Source organism: Nyctereutes procyonoides, unplaced genomic scaffold, assembly GCF_905146905.1.
Source record: "Nyctereutes procyonoides isolate TBG_1078 unplaced genomic scaffold, NYPRO_anot_genome, whole genome shotgun sequence".
In the NCBI taxonomy this organism is placed as follows: domain Eukaryota; kingdom Metazoa; phylum Chordata; class Mammalia; order Carnivora; family Canidae; genus Nyctereutes; species Nyctereutes procyonoides.
In genome coordinates, this window is record NW_026575020.1 from 14,490,969 (window position 1) to 14,517,045 (window position 26,077).

Sequence of the window (26,077 nt, forward strand, 5' to 3'; positions counted from 1 at the left end):
ACCAGTGGGAGGTCTTGGTAGGGGAATGGAAGGAAGGAGGGGAGTAGAGCCAGTCTCTATGCCCCTGGTTCTCTCCATGTACAGTCCAGGAACATTGAGTCACAGCCCTCATGGAGAGGCCTTTTTGTTGGTTTGTCTCAGGAGTAAAATTCGATGTTTCATCACTTACATATATGACACCCATGCTCATCCCAGCGAGTGCCCTCCGTCATGCCCATCCCCCATCCCGCCCCTACCCCCCTCCAGCAACCTTCAGTTTGTTCTCTGTGGTAAGAGTCTCATGGTTGCCTCTCTCTCTGCTTTTATCTTATTTTGTTTTTCCTTCCCATCCCCTGTGTTCATCTGTTTTGTTTCTTAAATTCCACACGAGTGAAATCGTGATATTTGTCTTTCTTTGACTTACTTCGCTTAGTGTAATACCCTCTAGTTCCATTTGCATTGTTGCACATGGCAAGATTTCATTCTTTTTGATGGCTGAATAATAATAGTCCATTGTATATACCTACCACATCTTCTTTATTCATCAGTCGATGGAGATGTGGACTGTCTCCATAATTCAGCTGTTGTTGATAGTGTTGCTATAAACACTGGGGTGCATGTGCCCCTTTGAATCAGCATTTTTGTATCCTTTGGATAAATTCCTAGTAGTACAATTGCTGGGTCCTAGGGTAGCTCTATTTTCAACTCCTTGAGGAGCCTCCATGCTGGTTTCCATAGTGGCTGCACCAGCTTGCATTCCCATCAGCAGTGCATGAGGGTTCTCCTAGGAGGTAGCCCTGGTGGCTCAGTGGTTTGGCACCGCCTTCAGTCTAGGGTGTGATCCTGGAGACCCGGGAGTCCCATGTCGGGCTCCCTGCATGGAGCCTGCTTCTCCCTCTGCCTGTGTCTCCACTTCTGTGTGTGTGTGTGTGTGTGTGTGTGTCTCATGAATAAATAACTAAATAATCTTTTTTTTTAAAAAATGAGGGTTCTCCTAGGGCACCTCTTCACACAGAACTCCCTCACCAGGTTCCAGTCCCCATTCCATCCCTTGCCCCCGCAGGCCTAGATTCAGCAAACTGTGCCCCTCTGTCACTAGCTAGAGGCTCTAGGCCATCCTCTGTGGCTTCCCTACACTCTGCCCACATCTTTATGAATAGTGCCCCTATTTAAATAGTGCCTGGGAGTGTGTCAGACAAAAAGAGAAAAAGCATCCCCAATAGCTGAACAGCCTTAGTAAGTGAAAATCCCAGCATATTGATGAAATCATCAATACTGCTACTCACTTTTGGCAGAGAGCCAGGATCAAGGAGAAATTAGCTGCTTGCCTCAAAAGAGGAGGAAAACAATAGTATATATTCAATACCAAGTACCAGGACCAGGAGGATGGAAGACAAGGAGGGAGATGTCCAAGGAGGAGGCAGGAGTGCCATCTCCCACCTCCAGGCTGTTGTGTGCTCCCTCTCCTGGCCCAGCATACTCCTCAGAGGCCCAGCCTCCACTTCCTTTCAAGAGTCACCTAGGAGGGCACTTCAGCCCCCAGGACACACTCTGCAACTGCAACCTCCCTCCCACCCTTGGCTTATCCCTCTCAAAATGTGGCCTTGCAACTCTGTTACCTGAGTCTCTAACTGGGCCTCTCTGAGGGGAGGAACTAGGTCTCTTATCTCTGCCTCCCCACACCCAGCCTGCCACTTGGCCCAGAGATGACTCTCAGAAAGTTTTTTTTTTTTCTTCAAAGATTTTATTTACTTCTTAATGAAAGACACACAGAGAGAGGCAGAGACATGGGCATAGGGAGAAGCAGGCTCCCTGCAGGGAGCCCCATGCGGAACTCCAGCCCCAGACCCCCGGGGTCATGCCCTGAGTCGAAGTCAGATAGATGCTCAACCACTGAGTGACCCAGGAGTCCCTCAGAAAGAGTTTTCTAAGGAACAACACGGATAAATAAAGCCAAGTTAGGACAAATGAGGATGGAGCCATCCCAGCCCTTCTTCCGGGAGGCCTTACTCAGATATGCCCTGGGTGGGTGGGCAAAAGCTGTGTTGAATGGAAAAAATCCTCTACCTCACCACAAACCTAGTCATTTCTAGTTCTGGCTATCCTCTGTGCCTCTCTGACAGATCCATTTTACAAACCTTTGGGCCTCAGCGTTGTTATCTGCAAAATGGGCATAATCGTAGCACCTACCATACAGCCTTGTGGTGAGGAGTCAGTGGATTAATACCTTCAGAATGCTTCGAACAGTGCCTCATGTGTAGGCTTAAGGAATAAGAGTGATGATCATAGTATTTTCTGACCATTCCACATTAACAAATCACAATTTATTAAATCACACCTACTAATTTGCAGGGCATGTTCACACAGCTGCCCATTCATTTCTTCAGCAAACAATCTTGCCCCCAACAAGAATCCAGTTCAAGCAGAGGAAAGAGAAACACTTTATGCCTCTACCCACTCTGTATCACCGTGGCTCCTTTTGTAGCCAAGGAAACAGAAGCCAGCTGGGCCGGAGGCAACAATCTGGCCTTTTATTATTGGAATTAAAGGCCAATTGGAATCACTCTGGAGCTTTCCCAGCAGAGGATGAGACCCTGAAAGGCAGATATTTCAGGCTGATGTGGGCCCCTCTTTTCTTGTGGAAGCCAGAGCAACTCCTCCCTAAATGTGCACCTGAACCTCCCAAGATCTTGGAAAAGGCAGATTCTGACTCAAGAGGTCTGGGGTGAGGACCGAAGCCCTATATTTCTAACAATCTTCCAAGTTGATGCCAATGCTGCCAATCTGCAGGTAGGGTAACTGGCCCAAGTTTGCCCAGGACGTTCCCGATTTTAGCATCGAGACTTGCACATCCAAGGAACTCTTCGACCTGGCAAACCAGGACAGTTGGTCACTGTGTCCACAGAGCACACTTTGAGCAGCAAGGAGGTAGCCAGCTGAGTTTGTGCCGAGCTTTGCAGCCCCTCACTCCGGAGTCCCTGGAACAATCCTCCTGACCTGGTAAAGAATTGTGACTCTTTAATCTCTAGAAATGACAGGGTAGCTTCTGGTTTTGTGGGGCCAAAAGCTTATGTAATCTTAGTGGCTCTTTTAAGAAAAAAAGTGCAAAAATATCTTTGTTTTGCAAAATTTGCAAAACATATAACCATGCAAACAGAGTAAATTCCCTTCTGTCTGTTTGGGCTCTGGCCAAACAGGTGCTCACTTCCTTCTGGGAGAATGGTGTTGGCCTCTCAATGGCCAATTCTGAGAGTTGACCACCAGGTGGCAGTAGGTTTACACAGCCCTCTTCAACCCCCGCCCGGCCCTCACCCATCTCCAGAAATTTCTAAATCTTCCTCTAGCTGGCCTAGCCAGCTAATCCAACAAATTAATCTATGCTGTGATAATGGGGAAAGGAGTTCATGTGCTTCTCTCTAAATAGCAAATTTTCCATTTAATGGAAATACTAAGAGATTGGTTTTTTTTTTAACTTTTTTTTTTTTTTTTATTTACGATAGTCCTACAGAGAGAGAGGCAGAGACACAGGCAGGGAGAACAGGCAGAGGGAGAAGCAGGCTCCATGCACCGGGAGCCTGACGTGGGATTCGATCCCGGGTCTCCAGGATCGCGCCCTGGGCCAAAGGCAGGCGCCAAACCGCTGCGCCACCCAGGGATCCCTAAGAGATTGTTTTTAAAACCAAATAAAGAATGCTAATAGGTGAGTTCCAGGCACACTGTTGGATCACACATCATGAAGGAGATGTTTTTAAGCAGGTAGAGTTTTCTGTGCTTAACAAATTGCATCTACAGAGGGGTTCTAGGTCTTAACACCTGTTCCTGGGATGCCTGGGTGGCTCAGCGGTTGAGGGTCTGCCTTTGGCCCAGGGCATGATCCTGGAGTCCTGGAATTGAGTCCCATGTCCGGCTCTCTGCATGGAGCCTGCTTCTCCCTCTGCCCATGTCTCTGCCTCTCTCTCTCTCTCTCTACCTCTCATGAATAAATAAAATCTTAAAAAAAACCCTGTTCCCCCACCCCAAAATGTAGCTTAGTGTTTAGGTACCAACTTGGGAGTTTGGCTGCCTGGGTAGTAAGTACTACTACTTACTGAGGGTCATGTTGAGTAAAGACCTTCACATCTCTGCACCTCAGTTTCCTGATCAGTGAAATGGAAGTAATAATGCTGATTTCATATAACAGTTGTGAGGATTAGGTAAAATGATGTTTTTAAAGCACCCAGAAGAGTTGCATACAGTAAGCACTCAGTAAGCAGCTATCATCTTCATCATCCTATACTTTGCCTGCCTTCTGCCTTCTTCAAACTAGATTCTCCTCCTCCTGTCTTTCCTCCAACCTCAACTCCTTACCAGGTGCCTCGAGAGAAGAGGGGGAGGGTTGAACCCCCAGCATAGTTATAACCAGATCAGTTCTTCCGGGCACAGCATTCCCCAGACCCATGATCTCTTCTCAAGTTGGGGCTGAGCCCTGGAGACACTGAAGCATACAAAGTGGGAGGGGCATTGGCTGGACCAGAACTCCAGATAGCCCAGCTCAGCATTTTTGCAGGAGGTAAATCTCCAAGCATTATCTTGTGGATACCAGGAGCCCAACCTCTGCAGATAAGCCTAGCAGCTGAGGGCAGATGGATAAGGGGGTCATCTGGCCCAGCCCAACTCCCTCCTAGGTTCTGGGAGGACACTGTTCAACATGGAGGGACTCATCATGGAGCAGAAGCTTCATCTGCTGTGCCTCATCCTCTTCCTGTTGGATCTGGGAAGCTCTTTGCCTTTTCTCCCCACATCCCCTCTCTGGTTATAGTCCCCTTCAGTCAGCTACACTAAAAGACAAAAAGGTGAATGATTCTCAAACTTTGCTGCATATTAGAATCACCTGAGGAGCTTTTACAATCAGATTCCCAGATTTACAATCTAAATCCCAAACCAATAAAATCAGAATCTTTGAGAATGAGACCCAAATTTCAGAAATAATTCCAATATGGGGCAACCTGGCTGGGTCAGTTGGAAGAATGTACAACTCTTGATCTCAGGATTGTGAGTTTGAGCCCCATGTTGGATGTAGAGATTACTTAAAAAAAAAAAAAAGAATTCCATTTATAGCAAGTTTGAGAACCAGTACTCTAGAGTTGTGTTTCTCCAGCCTCGTAGTGCATTCAAGTACCCTGATGAGTTTATTAAAATGGACATTCTAGTCCAGTAGATCTAGGGTAGATCCTGAAATTGTTTCTATCAAGCTCCAGATGATACAAATACTGCTGGTACGTAGACCAAATTTTGAGTAGTAAGGTTGTAGAACTGTGCTTCTTAAACTTGGCGTGTATCAGAATCATCTGGAGGGCATGTTAAAATACTGCAGTTTCAGATTTGGTAGATCCAGAGTAGGGCCCCAGGTGACACTGATACTGCAGGTGGATGTGCACACTTTGAGCAGCAGGGGTAGAGAGCATAGAACAGAGGTTTTGGAGTCAGGCAGCCCAGGGCCCTGTTTCTGGCTTCACACCTTGTCAGCTCTGTAATCTTGCGAGTTACTTAACCTTTCTGAAATGTTATTTCATCATCCGTAAAGTGGCCATTGTTGGGTAAGATTAATTGAGCTAGTATGAAACACCTACCAGACTTCCCAGTATGCCGGTCCTCAAACTTGATTGCAAATTTGAATTACCTGAGGAGCTTTTTTAAATTTTATGTTTTTAAAGATTTTATTTATTTATTCATGAGAGACCCAGAGAGAGGCAGAGACACTGGCAGGGAGAAGCAGGCTCCATGCAGAGAGCCCGATGTGGGACTCGATCTCTGGACCCCAGGATCATGCCCTGAGTCAAAGGCAGGCACTCAACCGCTGAGCCACCCAGGCATCCCTTGAATTACCTAAGGAGCTTTAAATAAATCACTCTATGGTTGTTGATTTAATTGGTCTGGGGTACTGAGCATCAGGATTTTTTTTTTTTTTTAAACACTCAGGTCAGGGATGCCTGGGTGGCTCAGCGGTTGAGCACCTGCCTTTGCACAGGGCCTGATCTCAGATTCCCAGGATCGAGTCCCGCATCGGGCTTCTTGCATGGAGCCTGCCTCTCTCTCTGCCTGTGTCTCTGCCTCTCTCTCTCTGTGTCTCTCATGAATAAATAAATAAAATCTTAAAAAAAAGAAAACTCAGGTCATTCTGTGCAGCCACTACTAGGTAGTGACCTGGTGCTGTGGCTCCCAAACACTAGAATCAGATTGCTGGGCTACACTCTCTGTGTGACTGGGTCTGTATATTGAGGGTAGGGCAAAGACTTGGCATTCCTAACAAGTCCCCAGGTGTCAGCACTATCCTCTGGGGATTACATACTTATCAGTAAAGAAATGCATAGGGCCAGGGTGCTTGGCTGACTCAGTCAAGTAGAGCATATGATTCTTGATATCTGGATTTTAAGTTCAAGCCCCATGCTGGGTATAGAGATTACTTAAAAATAAAATCTTGTAAAAAATGCACAGAGTAGGGTTAAGTTAAAGAATAAGCTTGAGGGAATCCCTGGGTGGCTCAGCGGTTTAGCACCTGCCTTCGGCCCAGGGCCTGATCCTGGAGTCCTGGGATCAAGTCCCACATCAAGCTCCCTGCATGGAGCCTGCTTCTCCCTCTGCCTGTCTCTCTGTCTCTGTCTCTCATGAATAAATAAATAAAATCTTAAAAAAAGAATAAGCTTGGTGTGCCCACATGCAAACAGTATGCATGGAAAGAGCTGTCCCACCTCAGTCTGACTGGCGGTGAGGGAGAAGCTCTTTATAAGGAGGGCAGGAGGAACCTGCATTGTTCCTCCAGACACTGTGCTCAAGCATGGCATCAGGGGGAAGAAGCAGTGGCCTCCGCCTGGGCGACTGGGAGCCCAGAAACAAAATGTGTGGGCAGAAGCCACAGGAAGGCCTTTGGGCTCAGCATGAGGAAGAACTCTTTAACCTTGAGAACTGCCCTGTCTGGAAGCGGCACCAGCTTCCCCTTCTGGAAGTGAGTTCCCTGGCACAGCAGAGCTGAGGAGTAGGGAAAGCTAGAGGCACTTGCATGGGAAGATCTCTGCCGGCCTTTGGAAGTCTGACACGGCAACATTCCTGCAGCCTCCCGTCAGCGTTACTCCAGAAGCTTTCTGTTTATCTGGGGAAGTGATGGACTGGGGCTTTCTCAACAGACTGGCTTTCCCCTTGCTATTTTCCTTTGCCTCGAAGCTAGCAGTTTACTTTCCCTGGGCAAACAGGAAGCAGACTGCACTGAGCAAAGCCAGCAGGTCGGCCAGGTTGCCGTGTGGGTCGCAGGTGTCACCTCCTGAGTGCACTGCAGGCGGGGCTGAGCCCTTGGGGCCTTACACATGGCTGCAGGTTAACTGGTTCACAGGGTGGCACGGATGGTGGGGGGGGGGTGGCGGGGAGGCAGGTGGCAAGGCGCGTGGCCCTCGGGAGTGACCCGGGCTTGGGGGGCGGCGGCAAGCCCTTCCCAGGGCAAGAAGAGAAAAGAGAAGGGTCCAGCCCACACCGCCGGCCACATCAGAGCACCAAGAGAACACCAAGTCTTTATTACAGGAATTCCTATGAAACAGCTCCAAGAAAAAAAACCCACACATAGGAGAAAAAACAACTAACAAAGCAACACGCACAGACTTGGGGCTGGGGCTTCCCCGCCAGGCACTGGGAGGGGTCCGGGCCACAGCCCAGAGGCCTCTCCTCTGCCCCCAGGGTCCAGACGGTCTGGGGGGACCACGGGCCAGGTCTGGGGGAGCAGTGGACGACGGGTGGCGCCGCGCCAGCACCCCAGGCCCCGCGCTGCTGCCAAACTCAAGCAGGCTCCATGGCCCTCCGGGGGAGCCCCAGCCCCACTGCCTCTCCGGGGGCCCCCTCTCCGGAGCACGCCGGGGAAGCTGGGCCAGCGAGTGGGCCCGGGCCTCAGCAGAGAGGTATGACCGCAGCCGCGTGCCCTCATTACCTCGGGGTGACGTGTGGCCACCAGGCCCCGCCAAGGCCAGGCGCTCCCAATCCCCACACCCCGCATCCTGTGCTTTTGGACTGGGCTGGTGCCCCACTGCAGAGGCTGGGGAGGGGGACACCTCGTGCCCGCCCAGGCTCCCCAGCTCTCCCTGGAGGTCAACGCGTTCCCATCTCTGAGGCTGGCCGCAGAGACTGGGCTAACCGCCCTCCCACTGGCAGTGGTTGGTGCCCAGTAAGGCTCTTGAACTGGAGCGTGCCTCTGTAGATCATCCACCTTCTTGTTCTTGGCAAGGGGCACCCAGCAAGCCCTTCTGCCCCAGGCGCCCCCCTACCCCAAACCAGCAGCCTCATCACCTTTGCTCCTTAGTCCTGTGCTTTCTCAAGGGTCACCTCAGAACCTGCTGCTGCCCACCCTTAGTGACAGTAGGACTTCCACTTAGAGCCCCCTGTGAGCCCCCGCTGTTGGGTGACTGGCTTCTGTCTTCTGCCATCGTGGAGAATACTCCTGCCTAGCCAGTGCTCCAGCTCTGGGATGGCCACCCTCCCCATCCCTGCTGGGGGCCGTGCCAGCCCCTAACAGACTCAGTTGGGGCCCCGGCAGGGTGCCCAGCAGCCAGCTCTCCCTAGTGGCTCGTCACTCCTCTGAAGGGGCCTGAGTAACTGCCCAGTGCTCTCCCACCTGGGGCTCTGTCCAGGGGTTGTACCAAGGGTCCACAGCCGTGGGGGAAAGGCTGAGATGCAGGAAGCCATGGGAATAAAGGGCCCACGGTGCCCAGAAGGGAGCTGGGGGTGGAGACAGGGGGGGTTCAGGTAGTGTCCATGGCCCAGAAGGACAGTTGGGGAAAGGATGGGGGCAGGGGTTCCACCATCCTGCCCTTTTGGGTGCTCCAACCTTTGTCTTTTTTCTGGGATTTCTAAAGAAGGGAGCAGGGGCACGGTGGTGGTGGTTCCTGCATTTCCACCCATTGCCCATAGAACAGTCTGGTTACAAAAGGGGTTATGATGGGCTGCTGCCCCTAGGACCCCAGGTCCTTTCTCCAATCACAGCACAAAACTCCGAAGTTCTAAGTCCCATGGAAAGTGGCAGTGACAGTGGCAGTGGTAGGGCTGGAACGTGGCCAGAGAATCACCAGGCCTCAGTCCTCAGCGCCATCTGTCCAGCGGCAGCTGGGCCATTCAGCTGGGGGCCGGTTTGGCTCTCCGGCCGCCTCCACCAGGTCAGACCATCTCCAGCAAGAAGGAACTGCTGGCATCTGGTAGGGAAAAGAGATAGAAATCGTTTTCAATGCAGCCAGGTGGTCTTTCCTTGTCAGTGGTCCCCGCAGAGGTTCTGGGCAGAAGGTACCAAAGACAGGCGCTCTCTCCTTCCAAGGACTCTATGCCGGCCTTGGAACTCCGCCTGAGGTCATGTCCTGCTCCCCCCACCCCCAATCTAAGTTCCTAGAACAGCAGGAGCAGAGCCTCTGGCAGCTAGAGATGGAGAGGGGGGCTGGAATTCCAGGCAGAAGCAAGTGTACAGGAGGGGCTCAGGGTGGGGAAGTGGCCAGCCCATTCTGGGATGCAGCATTAGCTATGATGAGCCACTCCAAAGGGACCTGTGGGAGCAGGAAACCAATTGGGGTCAGAATTTGGTGGGCTCCACACACCAGGCTGAGGAGGGCCCACTCAAACAGCAAGGGAAGGAGTGCAGAGGAGTGGCATCCTGGTGACGGGTGACCAGAGTGGGGGCAATGAAGAGATTAACAGCTGTGAACCAGGCAATGAGAGTCTACCAGCGAAGGGGTGAAAGGGATAGGAGAAATGAAATGGGGAAGTCCAGAGAAGTTGCAGTCTGGCTTCCAGCAACTTCAGACCCAGGGCTAGAAAGACGATCTGATCATGGGCACCCAGGGATGCGGAGTGGATCTGGTGGACTGAGAGAGGAGGGCAGAGTTAGGACCCACTGCACAGAAGCCTTACTGTTGCTGTAAAAGCAGTGGTGAAGTGCCAGACAGTGGGAGTGAGAAAGTCCAGGGCAAAGCTCCCAGGAGCGCTGGGACTCAGGGACTGGGAAGAGCAGCGAGGAGCAGCAGGGATCGGGGAGCAGCAGAGAGGAAGAAGACCCAGGACTCCTGGGCCACAGGAATGGGGAGAGGGGGCAGTTTCAAGAAAATGGTGGGCACGGCGTGCAGAAAGGAGCATGGGAAGATGCAGAACATTAGGACCTGGACCTGGCAGGTGACATTCCTGAATCAATCTGGGGGTGGTGGAAGGACTGCCAGCCTGCAACAGGTGAAAGAAGATGCCACTTTTTCCATAAGTTGGTCAATGAAGGAAAGTGGTGAAACCTCTTGGTTTTTAAGATGGGGAGGAGGAGAAGGGTGTAGACTTGAGGAAGGAACTGGAAAGGGAAAAGCTGGATGGCTTGGGAGAGGAATAATGATGGCAAGGTCCTGATGTGGGGGCGGCTTTGGACCAGACAGGTTTTCCAGGGATGGGGGCAGTGCAAAGGGGATGGAATGGCAACAACGGAGTGGGGGGGGGGGTTTCCCCACACTGGCTGTATTTGGGCATCCTGGACCAGTGGGAATCGTGGGTATAGCTCCGTGCCTGAGGAAGGCCCGAGCTTCCCCATCCTGGGGGATGTGGGAGGCAGTCACCCAGAAGGGGTGTGAAGGCTGGGTGCTCAGGCTGGTTGATCCAGCTCCATTACAACTATCCTAAGGGCAGCAAGCCACTTCTTCATACTGCAAGACAGTGCCACCCTTGCCACACGGTCAACTTGCTGTAGATGCTAGCCATGGGGACAGCAGATTGAGGAAGCGTTGACAGGCAATCCTCAGATGAAGGGGGGCTGGTACACGGAATAGGTTCCACTGAGTCCTGGAGGGGTGCTGACACTCCCTGATTTGCCCCCAGGGATGCACAGAAGAGGAGGAGAAGCAGCCTGAGGGCCCAGGGCTCTCACCAGAAACAGCTGCCTTGAGAGAGACTGTTTTTTTATGTCACCCACCCCAAGCCGGCAACGGGACAGTCTATGTGAGCACAGTGCTGGTGAGGCCGCTTCAACTTTTCCCAAGTCGTCTTCTGACTGTGCAGTGTGCGTCCTGGACTGTCTTTCAAACAAGCTGTAAACTATTAAGGTCAAACCTGACTTTTCCCCCTCCTGTTCCCAGGGTCTGGTACAGGCAGGTGTGATTACTTTGCTCAATGAATAAATAACCAAAAAGTGAAAGGAAACGCAAAAGACTAGCTTCCATGCAGAAGACTGTGTCCCCTGCCACAAGAACAGGGAAGAAAACCAGGATCTATGCCATCTAGATGCCTGCACCCAATGCCTCTGGATCCCTGGGAGGACAGCTGGGGTCTGGGGCACGGCAGGCCCAGCCTCCAGCAGTCTCCGATCAGCTGTGGCTCTAGGCCTTACCTCTTACTGTCCTTCCCTTAGGGCTTCCTCCGCCTTGGGCACCTCCTGCCTCCTTCCACGGAAGTCTTCATCTGAAAAGCAGAGGGAAGTTGCCTCATCCTCTACCACGCAGGACCTCATTCAGGCAGGTCCCCCAGGCTGACCCAATTCTCTCCATCCCCCTTGTTTGCTGGAGCACCTCCTGATCCTGCAGTGGGGCAGGGATGTGTGGGTGTGCCCAGAGGCACCAGAGCACAGTGTGGGGTTAGGACAACTGGATGCTGGCCTGTTTCCATCACTGAGCTCCTGGACAAGTTCTTTCCTCAGCTTCCTCATCTGTAGAATGGGTGGGGAAGCTATACCCTCCATATGGCCTCTAAGACCCTCCTAGTCCTTGTTTCTGGATGTCTCCTGACCACCAAAGGGCCTCTGAGGCATGAGGATGAGGTTCAGCTCTGGGCCTGCTAGGGTCTAAGGCAGTGTCTCCCAACCCACATGGCCTTTGGGAGGGACTGGATGAACGCTGAAAGTCCTTTGGGCACAGAGACTGAAACTGCACAGCACTTGGTTCTTGAGGTGAGGCCTCTCCACGTGGGTAGGTCTGTCTGCCCCCTCCCACCTCAGAGAGGAGTCCCCAGAAACAGCACCTGACACTTTGTGCTCCAGGCAGAGATCTAGGTGGAGGTGCGGCTGGGGCCCCCTTCTGGGTGTGGAAGGAAGGGAGAGGCAATATAAACCAAGTAGGAGGACCCATTTCTTCAGGTCACTTGCCCACCTACCCATGATGTGTCCCCCAGGTTGGGTCCACCCACAAAATACCCAGACCCTCCTCTTGGAGGGTCACCAGTCACAAGCGATTTACAGCTCAAGCTCCCCTGCCCTCCTAGCCTCACCACAAGTGTGGCCCTCCACGTCGTCCAGAAGATTAGCCGTTGACACTGCAGCTCCCAGCCTGCCGGGCCATTCAGGAAAACTGTCTCAGAGATGGGTGGGCACTGCCATCGTCCTCCTAGGTCTACCACTCCCTGTCTCTGGCCCTCCACCACCCACTCCAAGCTCAGGACAGTACCAGCCAGTACTCTTCTACAGTACCAGCCTTAGCCCCCGGTGCTCCCCAAAGCCTCCTTTCCTTGGGGTCTAGTGAGCAGCCAGGCCCTGACTTTCTCACCCAGCTCCCATCACTGGGGATGGAGAAGGGACTTCCTCCCTATTCCCCTTTGGGGTTCAGCTTCAAATATCCTGGGCCCTATTTGACAAGCATCGGTGGGGAGTCTGTGTAAAAACACGCAGAACCTTATTTTTACTCAAGGCCCTGAAAGTGAGAAGGCAGGGCCCAATGTGCTTGAAATGGGAAGGCAGCAAGATCTGTGCATCAATTCAACTCAAGATATTAGGGAAGGGTTTGCTGAGCTCAGTGGAAGAACCACGTTTTCTCTCAAGAGCAGATTAGCCCAAAGAGAAAGTGGAGATGTCGTGGGACAACTGGGCAGGGAGGAGCCCACGGAAGGAAGTGGAGATGCTGGCCTGCTCCCAGCCTGGTCATGGTGCTCCAGGCCATGGTGCTCCAGGCCAGGGGCAGCCGCAGCCCTGGGGAGGGGAGGGCACAGCCTCGAGTTGGGCCAGGGGGTCAGCGCCCTCAGCGCCCCCGAGCCAGGCCAGAAAGGATACGACTGGTGCTTGGACAAGTGTTTCCTCTTTGACTTCCTCATCCTGGTCTTCTCGGAGAAGGCCCTGGCCAGCTCGAACAACTTCCTCCGGGTGGCTGGGGCAGAGAGACCCGTGAGCCGCAGCCGCAGGGCGCCAGGGCGCCCCGGGGGTGGGAGCAGGCGGCGGGCCACAGGAATGCGGTGGCAAGGGAGGGGTGGGTGGCAGCAGGAGGCTGCCATACCAGGCTGGCCCTGCAGGGGCAGCAGAGGCCACCGAGGGGGGTGGGCAGGCCCCGGCAGGCAGCCGAGATCCGGGTATTCCTGCCCCAGCTGCCAGAGACAGCGAGCGAACGTCTTGGCTGTCTTTCCCGCCGCCTCCCCCGCCCCCTTCACCACCTCCAGAGTTGGTTCTGGGATTTCCATGACTAATCCGAGATTTTCCCTGAAATGGAGCCTGGAAGGATGGCAGCCTCATTCACACTTGGGGGGGTGGGGGGAGTAGGTGTGTCCTGGTTGGCAGGACTTTGTGGGAGAGGTCACCAACCCCTCGGGCCTCGTGCCCACAGAAAGGGGGCTTAGCACGGGCCTCCCCACTCATCAGGCCTGGCCAAGTGCCTTCAAGCCACCAAAGGCTGTGAACTCAAAAACTGGGGTGGGAGTGGGGTGGGTGCAGCACATTATTATTTTTCGGCAGACAGCTGGCTCAAGAGGATTTAAAACTTAATTTGTAGCCAGACTCAGCTGCAGAGAGAAGAGAGGCAGGAAGGCTGAGGGAGCCAGCCTGTGCGATTAAAATGTCACTTTGGTTCACCAAGAGTCAGCTACGTTAAAAAGCTCCTGGTGGCTCCCTCCCTCCTATGAGGCCACAAGGCCTGTCTTAGAAGAGATGAGGAAAGGGCATAGGCTGGACTCACATTTCCCCATATGTTTCAACTTGTCCCTGAATAAGGCATCTTCAGACACAGCAGGATTGGCATCACTGGTTCCTGAAAGGGGAAGACACTTCTGAGGGCAGGCTGGAGAGGGGAGGGGCTGCCCAAAGGCCCTCCGGGGAGAAGGGGGGCAACGTGTCAGGGCCATCACCACAGGACAGGGGTTCAGCCTAACTCTTCCTTTTGAGGAATGGGGCAAAGATCAGGCTTCTTCCCTAACCAAGAAAGAGCTTTGGGGCGCCTGGGTGGTTTAGTGTTTGAGTGTCTGCCTCTGGCTCAGGTCGTGATCCTGGGGTCCTGGGATCTAGTCCCACATCAGGCTCTCCACAGGGAGCCTGCTTCTCCCTCTGCCTGTGTCTCTGCCTCTCTCTGTGTCTCTCATGAATAAATAAATAAATCTTGGGCAGCCCCGGTGGCGCAGCGGGTTAGCCTTCAGCCCTGGGGTGTGATCCTGGGGCCCCGGGATCGAGTCCCACGTCAGGCTCCCTGCATGGAGCCTGCTTCTCCCTCTGCCTGTACCTCTGCTTCTCTGTGTGTGTGTGTGTACAGCTCTCATGAATAAATAAAATCTTAAAAAATAAATAATAAATAAATAAACAAATCTTCAAAAAAAAGAAAAGAAAGAGCTCTAAGAAAGGAAGACACTAGGGATTTGGGGAGGACTTCTTTCTCCACTTAGCCTTACTTGGCTCTTTTGTGTATGCTCGGAGAGCTGGCTCACACACACTTCCAACCATCCGCTTCTCTGACAACTCTGCATTCCATGAAGCCATGCTGCTGGCTTGAAATCAGTTGTGGTGGGGGTATTTACATCATAGAAGTCACCCAACGCAAGGCACTGGGGCTTCCCCGACATACTGAATTGGCCATTAAATATTCACCAGCACACAGGAGCTAGCCTGCACCCCAGCCTGGTGTGAGAGTTAATAAGGGAATGGAAAGGAGGTGCAGGCAAAAGAGCAGGCCTTTGCACTGATGGTGATTCCCTTCTCCTTCCTTTTTTTTTTTTTTAATTTTTAAAAAAGATTTTATTTATTTATTTATTTATTTATTTATTTATTTATTTATTCACAAGAGACACACACACAGAGAGACAGAGGCAGAGGCAGAGGGAGAAGCAGGCTCCTTGCAGGGAGCCCGATGTGGGACTCGATCCGAGGACCCCTGGATCATGCCCCGAGCCTAAGGAAGATGCTCAACCACTGAGCGACTGAGCCACCCAGGCTTTCCTCCCTTCTCCTTCCTGCCTGGGTCAGCCCCTCCATTATTCCCTCCAGACATGAAGTTTCTGACTCGTTAGACATTAAGTGGGGATGAGAATAGCACTAGTTCCAAAGTCAAACTCGAACTGGCTACCCGGAGTCTCTCGGCTCACTCAGCACCCACTTACATCTCCTACTGCCCTCCTAAAGCCCCTGCTGTCCAGCCTGCAACTCGGCTAATCCCAAGTCACCTTGTCCGCTAAGTCCCCTGTGGGTTATGATCCATCTCAGCAGCAGCCCTGGTGTGTCTAGTTCATTCAGGATCAAGGGTGAGAGACTGTCGTTAAAACTCCCAGATGCACATCTGGTAGGGCCTAAGCTCCAAGCCTGTTGCTTATGAGTCAGTTCCACAGGATTTTCTCTCTTTGAGCTGGGATCAGCTGAGCTCGCTGTCCTTCTGCTCCTCATCCCACTCCACTGGGTGATGTAAGGTCTGCTTTGGGCAAAAGCTGCTACTGCTGCCTTCTCTGCAGTGGGCAGCCTAAGCATGGATGGAGGCACTGGCTGGCTAGGGGCCTTGAGGCACACGCAGGAACACGGGGACAGGGTCCTACTATCAAGTGTGGAACCTGGGCCTCCTGGACCTCTCTGCCCATGTTCCCAGCTCCAGCTCAACCCTTGTGCATACATCCCAATAGCCTGCTGTCTGTTCCTCGCCCTCCTTCAGGGGCTAGGGCTCCTGGAGGGGCCTGCCCTCTTTTGAGGCAATTCTTGCTTCTCACCATCTTGTACACAAAGCTCAAAATTCTCTTCCTCCAGCACTAGGGTGGGGCCCAGCCACCAGCCATGGCAGATACACCCTCAGATAATGAATGAATGAACCCTGCCCTGCTCTTCTCCCTACTATGAGCATTTACTATAATCGGTGTGTCTCCAGCTTTGCTGGTTTGTTCTACCCATTTCTGGGATGGTTCTCTTGCATTCCCCACAAGACCATAAGCTCCCCCAGGGCAGAGATCAAGCCTTGGAAGTCTCTGAATCCTCCTTGAGCCTACCCATTGTGGAACATTTGTGCTGTGGCATGTCCTCTTCCTGCCCATGCTCCTGGCACTTTCTGAGTAGTTTAGCCACCTGTAAGTCAAATCCCAGGGGGACCCTAAGGAGCCAGGTCTGCTAAGCGGAGGGGCCGTCACTGGAAGTGAGCAAGGTGGTGGGCTCAGAACCCTCCCAGCCTGTTTCCCCACCCAACCCCCAAACTCAGATATGCAAAGCACAGCTGGGGTGTGAGCCTCTCTGCCCTCCAGGCCTCTCTCCCAGGAAGGCAAGGTTACCTGGGGCAGGAGGAGGAAAGCCCAAGTCATTTCCCACAGCTACGCTGCTGCTGGATTTGGATTTCTGGGACTCGTATTTCAACCGATCTGGAAAAGGACCACATTCCAGTCAGGACATGAGCTCTCTCCTGGAGGCACCCTGGGTCGAGATGCAGGGGGCTGATAGAGGCTGAGCCCCCACATCTCACACGACACACACAAAATACGTGCACACGCATCTATTGGCTCTCAAAGAACCAGCTGTGCCATAGAAACTACAGCCCTGACAAACACCTGCAATAATAGAACATCACAATTAGAAGGACCCTGAGATCACACAGTCCAATCCTTCATTTAAAAGGAAAAGCCCAGGGATCCCTGGGTGGCGCAGCGGTTTGGCGCCTGCCTTTGGCCCAGGGCGCGATCCTGGAGACCCGGGATCGAATCCCACGTCGGGCTCCCGGTGCATGGAGCCTGCTTCTCCCTCTGCCTGTGTCTCTGCCTCTCTCTCTCTCTGTGACTATCATAAATAAATTTGAAAAAAAAAATAAAAGGAAAAGCCCCCCCTCCCCCCAAGAAAAAGGAAAAGCCCTGGGGTTCCTGGGTGGCTCCGTTGATTCAGTGTCTGACTCTTGATCTGACTCTTTCCACCCAGGTCATAATCTTGGGGTTGTGGGATCTAGCCCCACAGTCTGGGCTCCATGCTCGACAGGGAGTCTGCTTGGAATTCTCTCTACCTCTCCCTTTGTTCCTCCCTCTGCACGCATGCATACACTCTCTCTCAAATTAATTAATCAATTAATTAATCAATCTTTAAAACAATAAGGGGTGCCTAAGATAAACCCCAGAGAGAAGGATTGGCTGGTGAGTCGTGTCCCCGTTGCCAGAATTCTGGGGCTCCCACAGGATAACCTGGTAGGGGGCATGTATCAACAGGACAGAGGCCACCAGATCACTGCTCCTTCTGTGACCCAAGGCTCCAGCTGACTCCAGCCCCCTTCCCCAGCCACAAAGAGGTGGTCACAGGGCCCCCACTCAGTACACCACCTCTCTCCAGGGCCAGGAGGAAGTCCCGGTTACGCTGCAGCTCCTTCATGAACTCCTCGTTCTGCAGGAAGAGTGCAATCCTCTCGTCCTCCAGGTACTGCTTCCAGCGGTTCTCCTGGTCCCGGGACCCAGGCCCAGCCACAGGGGGTAGGCCTCCCTCTCTGCTCCCGGGCTTGGAGGCCCCAGGGTTACCCTAAGGAGGGAAGCAAGCACTCTGAACAGCTGTTCACAGTGGCACATGCTGCACAAACCTCCATGCATACTGGGCTCACACGTGTCCTTTCCCAGGATCCTCCGGCCACACCCTGGGGCCTGCACCTGCCATTGGGCTCTAGTGGTCAGTCAAAGTCCAACTTAGCAGGCCAGACTCCTCTTTCTACCCTGTGGGCCACCCCAGCCCCCATCTACAACCTGAACAGTCCTGAAAAGTGATCAGCAAGCCGCCCAATAGCTTGGCTAGCTCCACGTGGATGCTGAAACTCAAAACTCTCCCTGTCCTAGCTGTGTCAGGGTGAAGCCTCCTTCTTGCAAGGGCCATGCCAACAGCAGGGGAAGAAACTATCCCATAGGAGGGTGGGGAGGTGCCCGGACCCTGTGCCACCGGCTGCCCCCGTGCCCACCTCCCTCCAGCCTGGGGTGATGGCTGTAGCCACAGACTCCTCAGGGCTGTCACCTTCCCTGGGTGGAACAGGAAACCTCCAGGCCCAGGCAGGAAATGAGGCTTTCGGTTCAGCATTCTTTCCCTGCAAACCCAGGGCAACAGAAATAGCTCAGCCTGGACTCAAACATCAGGAAGCGAAACCGGCTGGCACAAACTGGGGGCAAACACAGCTGCCTGGGGGGCTTTCCCCATTACCTGTATGCTGTCCAGCTGCTGGGGCAGGATGCGGAGAAAGTCATCAGGGAGGTTGCCCAGCAGGGGTGGGTTCCAGTTACGATAGCGTCTCTGGCTCGAAGCGGGTCCAGAGCCCAGGACATGGATGCTGGAGGGTGAGAGGTAACAATGATGAGGGAAAGGGTGTCTCAGCCCATCACACCAGGATCCTGCTCAGAATGGCATTTCTGCTCCCAAGCTCCCCAGGGCCTCCAGGGGACAAAGATCCAGAGCTCTATCTCTCTTCCCAATCGGGCCTCTACTAACCTCAGTCTCTGGCCCCAGGGCCTGGGCTCCTGCTCCAGACCCACACCGCTCTCCAGCTACTCTGTGCCTTCAAGGTCTCTAGGCCTAGAGCACTCTCTGTTAATGGCGCTCAAGCTGGGTGTCATGGATCTCCCTGTAGATGTTGATGAATGCCCTCTACAGACAGCAGGTGTGTCCCTGGCACCCAGCACAGTGCCAGCTCCTGGCTGCTGAGAAGCAGGCGTGCTCCCAATGACCAGACACAAAAGCTGCCACACCCAGCCTGCCAGAATGCTGGTCTGCTGGGTTGGGGTGTGGGGACATGGGGATGGCAGGGCCCCTAGAGAGCAGAGCAGATTCAGGCCCCAGGTCTGGCTCAGTCACCGCCAACAGGCTGACCCCGGCTCTCCTCTGGGACTCCGCTTCCTCCTGGAAAAGTGGTCTCCCTGCCGAGGTGGGCGGGAGCCCCTCATGAGGCTGGGTCGTGAATGGGGTCCTGAAGAGGGACGCCCAAGGTGGGAATGGGTTCGTGTGGTCAGGGGTGCTCAGAGCAGCTCTCCCTAAGGCGGGAGGTGCCATGGCTGAGGCCATTGGCCAGGCCAGGGTGGCGGGGAGGACAGGAAGAGAAGCGGTGGCCTGAGCCCCCGCTGCCCGCCCCGCCGCCCCCGGCCTGCCATCCCTGGGCTGAGCGCAGCCTGGGGCGCAGCCAGGAGCTCCCCACAGCTCCTAGGTGGCCTGCAGCGTGGCAACCGCAGGACACGTGTTCTGCTGAATCAGGGAAATGACACACACACAAGGCTGCGGCTGGGGGTGCGCGGCGCTCTCGGTGGCTTTGATTTGTCTCCAGCTCCAGGAATCCCGCCGCCCCCTCACTGGAGGGGAGCTTTTCCGGGCTGCCGCTGACTGTGGAAATAACTTCCTTTCCTTTTCTATTTCGGGCGGGTGGCCTGGCGGGGCGAGGGGGCGGGGCGGCAGACGGGATAACAAGCTGCTCGCGGCGGTGGGAGCCCGGGGAACCCGCGGGCCGGGCCGCGCAGGTGAGGGGAGGCTCCCGGAGGAACGCGGCCAGGCAAGCCGGCCCGGCCCAGGCAGCTCCCCCCACCATGCGCAGGCCTCTTCCCTGTCCGAGGCTTCATTCCTCCTGAGGGCCCCAAGGCAGAAGTAGGGACTCGCAGACCACCCCCCTCCACCCCGTGGTTGGCCCCAGCGCAGAGAATTCCTCTCCAGGGCCTTCCCCCAGGACACGGGTACCCACTCCAACTCACTCACACCCGGAGCCGCCGGGGAAAGTGCGGAGTTGCCCTGGGACCCCTCTAGCCATTTGTCACTGAGCCCAAGAGGGGAGGAGGACTAGGAGCGGGAGACCCCGGCAGCCTGGGTGGCTCAGCGGTTTAGCGCCGCCTTCAGCCCAGGGCCTGATCCTGGACACCCTGGATCAAGTCCCACATCAGGCTCCCTGCATGGAGCCTGCTTCTCTCTCTGCCTGTGTCTCTGCCTCTCTCTCTGTCTGTGTCTCTCATAAATAAATAAAATCTTTAAAAAAAAAAAAAGGAGCGGGAGACCCCTCCGCAGCCCGGTTTCCCTGGCTGCTGGGCCCAAAGTTCTGAGGAAGGTCGGGCCTGGCCCAGCAGAGATGAGGTCAGCCCAGCCGCAGCTGCTAGAGCCAGAGGGGGGGCGGCTCAGAGCCCTGGCGGCCCAGGCAACTCCATTGTGGTCGGAAAGGAATGTCAGAAATGAGCTGAGAGGCAAATAAAAAACTTCCAAGGCTGTAATTTCAACAGAAAACGGCAGGTGGCCTGGGCGGAGGGGTAACTCTGGGTCTTAGAGACCTTTCATTCCGGAGATAGAGGGAAGGGCTGGCTGGAGGAGGGGAAGCAGAGAGAAAGCTAGGGGGCTCTCCTGGCCCAGGGCCTCTGCTCCAGGACCCCATCAGACCCCCAGGCTTACCTATGGAACATCAGACCCCAGAAGGATTTCAGACATGAACCTTCCAGGCAGCATCTTTGTAAAGACTGGACACTGAGGCCCAGATGGAGTCGGGCCCTGTCCAGGGACACAGATCATGCAAGCAAGCCTGGGCCCAAGAGTTCTGACTTTGCAGGCCCTCGCTCCTGGGATCACCCTGCCTCTCTCTTGTCTCAGCAGGGCAAGTTCCCAAACCCTACCCCATCTGCAGTACCTCAGGTGACTGGAGGTGGGCAGATGGACAGACGGGCCTCCTGCTATTCCTTCTCCTCCTCCACCACCCCACCAGCCCCACCAGCCAGAGGGAGATTCTAAAACACTAACCTGATCCTGTCACTCCCCAGCTTAAACCTGCCGGTTGCAAGATAAGGCCAAAGCTCCTCAGAGGACCCAAAAGGCTCCTCAGGATCAGCTCACTGCTCCAGCCTCAGGGCCATTCCATATTTTCTGGAGTTCCTAAGCTCCCAGATGGTTCTCCCTCTCCTGCCTCTTGGCCTTTGCACAAGCTGTTTCCCTTGCCTGAAATGCCTTCCGGTCCTCTGCTTCACTGGGAGTAGCTTGGACATGAGTTCCTCCAGACAGACTTTCTTGCCCCCAGCTCTATGCCTCCTCTAGACTCTGATCTCCTCGGGAATGGTGGGGAGTTCTAGGCAGTGCTGTATTCATCTGAGCATCACACACATGGTTTTCAGCATCTGCATATTGCAAGAGACTCAGTAGATACTGGGAATGAATGTTCTGGATAGAGAGGCTGAATAAGTCCCTGGAAATAACCTAGGGGTGGACCTTGGCCTAGCAAGGCCATCCTGGGACAAAGGGGGCACATGCTCAGAGCCTGGCCCTGCTTCTTCTCACCACTGGTCTCAATGTTCCACATTAGAACTCAGAGGCCAGGTGTACAGCCCAGAGTGGGAAGGAGCAGTATACCACAGGTCTGATCCATGCCTGGGACTGTGCTAAGTGCTCCACGCATAGTATTTTGTTCGATCCTCACAATAGTGCTGATGTGGGATCCCTGGGTGGCGCAGTGGTTTAGCGCCTGCCTTTGGCCCAGGGCGCGATCCTGGAGACCCGGGCTCGAATCCCACGTCGGGCTCCCGGTGCATGGAGCCTGCTTCTCCCTCTCCCTCTGCCTATGTCTGTCTCTCTCTCTCTCTGTGTGTGTGACTATCATAAATAAATAAAAATTTAAAAAAAAAAACAATAGTGCTGATGTGGGGATTAGTATTTCCATTGCACAGGTGAGGAGAATGAAGCTCAGAGAGGTTAAATAGTGAGCCAGAGGCCACACAGCCAAAGCACCTAAAGTATCAGAAGCTGGGCAGCTGAAAGAAGGAGGTAGGAGTGCACTTTTCTTTTTTCTGATTCTATAATTCAAGTTCTCTGCCCTGTGTCCTCCCCAGGCCCAGCACAGCCTTCATTTCTAGGCCAGGGCCCTAAACCTCAGGCCTCTTAGTGCTGAGGTCACCTTGGCCCCAACTGTGGCTTCCGTCACTGAGCTCCACTGCCCCTGCCCTCACAGCAGCTGAGCACCCAGCCAGAGGAAAAGAGGGAGGATGCAGCCTGGGTACCCATGCCAGGTTTACCCTGGGACTCTGTCTCTTATGACCTCAGTTTTGCCTCCTGAAAAACAGGCAGAATCACTTTGCCTAGTACAAACTGAACGCTTTGCAAAATCATCTTAGAATATTAAAAAAAAAAAAGTCAAAAGTTAATCACTTACCCCTGGGCTCCATGACCCATGTGAGGCTACAAGTCCTGCCAAGGCCTCACTTAGACCAACCCACATACATCTTGCATCCCACCCCACTGGAGCCTCCACAAGAAAGGAAGGACCCCAGCTTGCTCCCCTCCCTGACTCAAAACACTGTTCCCTCTGTCCTGTAACCTTCTAGGCTTCCATCAACTACCTGAGCTGTAATCACAGCGAATTTTCTCATTAGGGAGGTGAAAGACACTGCAGTGAAGACATTGGTTTTGGAATCAGAATGGCCCCAGCTCACAGCTCAGCTCTGTGGTCTTGGGAAAGTTATGAAACTTCTCTTAGGCTTTGCTTCCTCATCTGTAAAATGGGGATGCTAACAGTGCATTCATAAGTCATTCAATGATCAGAATGTGATGTACATAAAAAGCCTCACCAGCTTCCTCCACTTGGTGGATGGTGGCTGTTGTCATTGACCTTACCCGCAAAGCAGAGGTCTCCACTACCACAGTCAGAGGTGCCCAAGATCCCCAGAAAGAAAAAATCCACTGGCACAAGTGCCCTGTCCCACCATCACCCCCCACCCAACTCCTTAGCTCCCCAGCCCTGAGCCATTCTAAGGAACTGCAGCTCTGAGACAAAGAGGTTCCTAGGCTCCAGCAGCCCCACTACAAACATCATGAAGCCCAGAAAAACAAGCACCTCAGGGACCCAGCTGGCAACCAGCTCCACGTTAAACTTCCAGATTACACAGTCCCTCCCGTGGAAGAAGTTTCCAAGAACCTAGCAGTCTATTCCTCCGCCTTCAGTTATCAAAGTATCCCAGAAAAAGACTTACTTACTCCCATTGCCTAAAAATTCCCAAAACATTCCTAGACTAGGGATGGCAAACAAATATCCATCCCATCAATTATTGCAGACTGTCTGGGAGTTGCTGTGTGGAAGAGGATTTGGAAGTTCTGTCTCAACTGAGCAAGAAAGGGCCTGGTGGTCAATTAGTAATGTTTGCCAAAGGCTCAGGAGGGGAATTGTCAGTACATAGGCTCTGTGTTTGTTTCTCCCACTGGCATGGGCCTTGACTATAAGATCCCAGAAGGCAGCGCCAAGCCTCATGTAACTCTGTGCCCCACATCGTGTTCAGCATCACACCTAGTCAAGAGGAGGAATTCTGTGAATGTTTGCTCTTGGGATCCTGACAGTGTGAAAGTTCTTCTTGGTATCTAGCTAAGATATCTCTTGCTGCAGTTATTGGTGAAATAATATCCTGAGGGCTCCAGCCAAGTTTCCCACTGTGTTTGTACTCAACCCCACCCACCCCCACCATTCCCCACCCCAGATCCCTTTCCCCACTGCCATGCACTCCAAGGGGAGATGGGTTCTCACCGGGGTGGTGGAGTAGGGGGAGCCAGAGGGTAAGGTCTGTCAAACATGTGCATGTGGTAGGCTGGCGGGGAGTAGACAGGGGGGGGTTCTTCATCAGAGCTATCAGGTTCCAAAGTCCTTTCCAAGATCTGTATCAGAAACAATAAAAACAGAAATGTTAACAATCCTTTGAATTTAAGTAACATTCAGACAAAATCAAGCATGGGCAAGGATGCGTAATAAGGGACTCTCCGTCGCTGTGGGAGTGTAAATTGATATGGCCACCACTTTGCCAAACTGTTTGGATTTATATGAAGCTGCACGCATGGCTGCCTCTGACCTTACAATTCTCATATACTCAACGGGCATGAAAGCACATGTCCCCAAAAGAATGTTCAGAGCAACATTATCCACCCTAGCAAGGTTTAAAAACAGGCAAAACCAATCACGGGGCTAGAAGTCAGAGCAGTATGATCTCTGTGGGGGTGCAGAAGGTTGGGAAGGGACCCCACGGGGATTCCAGGCTGGGTTGATGTTTCTTGACCTGGGCACGGGGGAAAGGTCATTGAGCCGCACACATATGATCCGTGTGCTCTTCGGTACATGTGTTACTTCTGATAAATAACTTTGACATCATTCATGCTCTCTCTCAAAGTACCTCCACATCAGTTATCTCACCTGAACCTCAAACAACTTGGCAAGGTAGCATAAGGATCATTACTCCCATTTTATAGACAAGGAAACTGAGGTCCAGGCTCATTGACATGGCAAAGCCCTATGCTATTTTTGGAACTGAGTCTTCAACTTAGTCTCCACAGCAAGGATCCATCCTTCAAGCACAATGCCCACATGCCTTGGTTGGATTCTCAGGATGGACGGTGGCAAGGGGAGTACCCAGGATGCTTCTCCCTCCTGGACTCTTCTCTTCATCCAGAAGCCAGAAAGCGAGGCAGGGAAAAGCCAAGGCCTGGCCCCGGCCTAGAGTTTCTACTCTGTGGACTGACCTGGATCCTTCCACAGAGATCCCCAGAGGAGTCTGGGGCGGAAGGCAGGAGGCGACCATCGACCAGGTCAGACACACCCCAGCTGGCCTACCACACCTTAGCTTCCTGCTCCCTATCCCCTGCTCTCCACTTCTGTTCCCATCTCCTTTAAAACCAAAGAACACGAGAAGGTCTCAGAGACTGTCCGTGGGCCCAGAGACCCCAGGCCCTGCATTTTAACCCTGAGTGAGTTTGCAGAAGTCATGCTAAACTGCTTCTGCAAGCCTGGGTGGGGCTTGGCTGCACTGGCACCTCTCTGCCCTGAGCCCACCCATGCCCAGGCACCCAGGGGCTCACAGGGACACCCAGGCACACACACGAGTGCATACATGCACACACACATACACACACACTGCCACACTTTGTGCATACACAGCCAGCCTGACCCAAGGAGGCCTCCCTCCCTGGAATGCACTAACGTTCTTTCCTTTGAGGCGGAAAGTATTTAAACAGATGCTTTTGCAGAAAAAGAAGAATGTAGCTGCTTTGTGGGCCACTGCTCTGCTTAGCCCAAATTTCCACAAGACGAAAAAGAGAGAGAGAGGGAACACTGCAAGCTCCAGTCCAGTTCACTGGGGAACCTTGGGTGCCTGGCACAGGACAGGGCTCAGTACCTACAGGGTGCACCCAGAGAACAGGTTGCTTCTGGCCCCCAGCCCACACTCCCTACCCCTCAGTCCCTGCTGCTCTGAGGGACAGGGTTCCAGACGGGGGCCCTGATGCCAACTTCTCCTTCCGTGGCTGGTGTATGCGTGATGGGTGAGGAGGGGAGGGCCATGTCCCCGAAGGAAGCTGCTGGGGGGTTCCCTAGATTGTGGCCTGTACAGCAGCCTGCCTCCAGACTCAGGGAGATCAGGCCCCCTCCCCTGGCAGGCGCTCCTGTTCCTCAGACCAGCCTCCTGGGGCTGCAGGAAGCAGACGTTCTTCAGAGGCTCCCGGAGCAGAATGAGGAACCACCAAGGAGGCAGGCAGCGGGCCAGGCACGCTCCAGAAAGGCTGATCCCGAGTCTCTAGGGAGAGTAAGCCCCGCCGTGCTCCAGGCCTCTCCCTCAGCCTCTCTCCCCACAACCCCACCAGCCACAAGGAGGTTGTTCCTCTGGCTCTCGAGGTGCTGAAGTTTTCAGCTCCGTGGCCCCTTGGCTCAACTCAGTCTGGGTGATGGATGCCTGCCAGGTGTTCTGGGGGCCGGGGGCCAGGCCGCCAATCTGACAAGAGATATTTCTCTGTGGCAAGGATGCCCCCCCTGGGCCAGCCCACCATCCATCAGCGCCCAGCGAGGGGGCTTTCTCCAGTCAGCAGTTAGTGTCATTCCAGCTGCTGCTCATAAATTTTCTGAAGCACTTTCCGCTGGCTCAGGAACTGCCTGCTGACGGGCCAAGCAGAGCTCCAGAGGTGGGGGTTTGGGGAAACAGCCAAGGAGGGGCGCCAAGAAGG

General features: G+C 53.8%; 1 protein-coding gene across 3 annotated transcripts in view; it reads right to left on the minus strand.

Annotated features, from left to right (window-relative positions):
* Window positions 1–7,491: 7,491 nt before the first annotated feature.
* The window catches only part of CUEDC1 (CUE domain containing 1), an 82,037-nt gene continuing 63,451 nt past the window's right edge, over window positions 7,492–26,077 (minus strand). For all 3 annotated transcript variants that reach the window (XM_055324699.1, XM_055324705.1, XM_055324690.1), the window contains 9 exons: window positions 23,622–23,749; window positions 18,308–18,434; window positions 17,452–17,644; window positions 16,426–16,512; window positions 13,875–13,946; window positions 12,983–13,076; window positions 12,208–12,266; window positions 11,336–11,406; window positions 7,492–9,182 (listed from right to left, as the gene is read on the minus strand). In XM_055324699.1, the coding sequence (XP_055180674.1) occupies window positions 11,339–11,406; window positions 12,208–12,266; window positions 12,983–13,076; window positions 13,875–13,946; window positions 16,426–16,512; window positions 17,452–17,644; window positions 18,308–18,434; window positions 23,622–23,749 (828 nt within the window). In that variant the 3' untranslated portion in view covers window positions 7,492–9,182; window positions 11,336–11,338. The remainder of the gene's footprint in view (window positions 9,183–11,335; window positions 11,407–12,207; window positions 12,267–12,982; window positions 13,077–13,874; window positions 13,947–16,425; window positions 16,513–17,451; window positions 17,645–18,307; window positions 18,435–23,621; window positions 23,750–26,077) is intronic.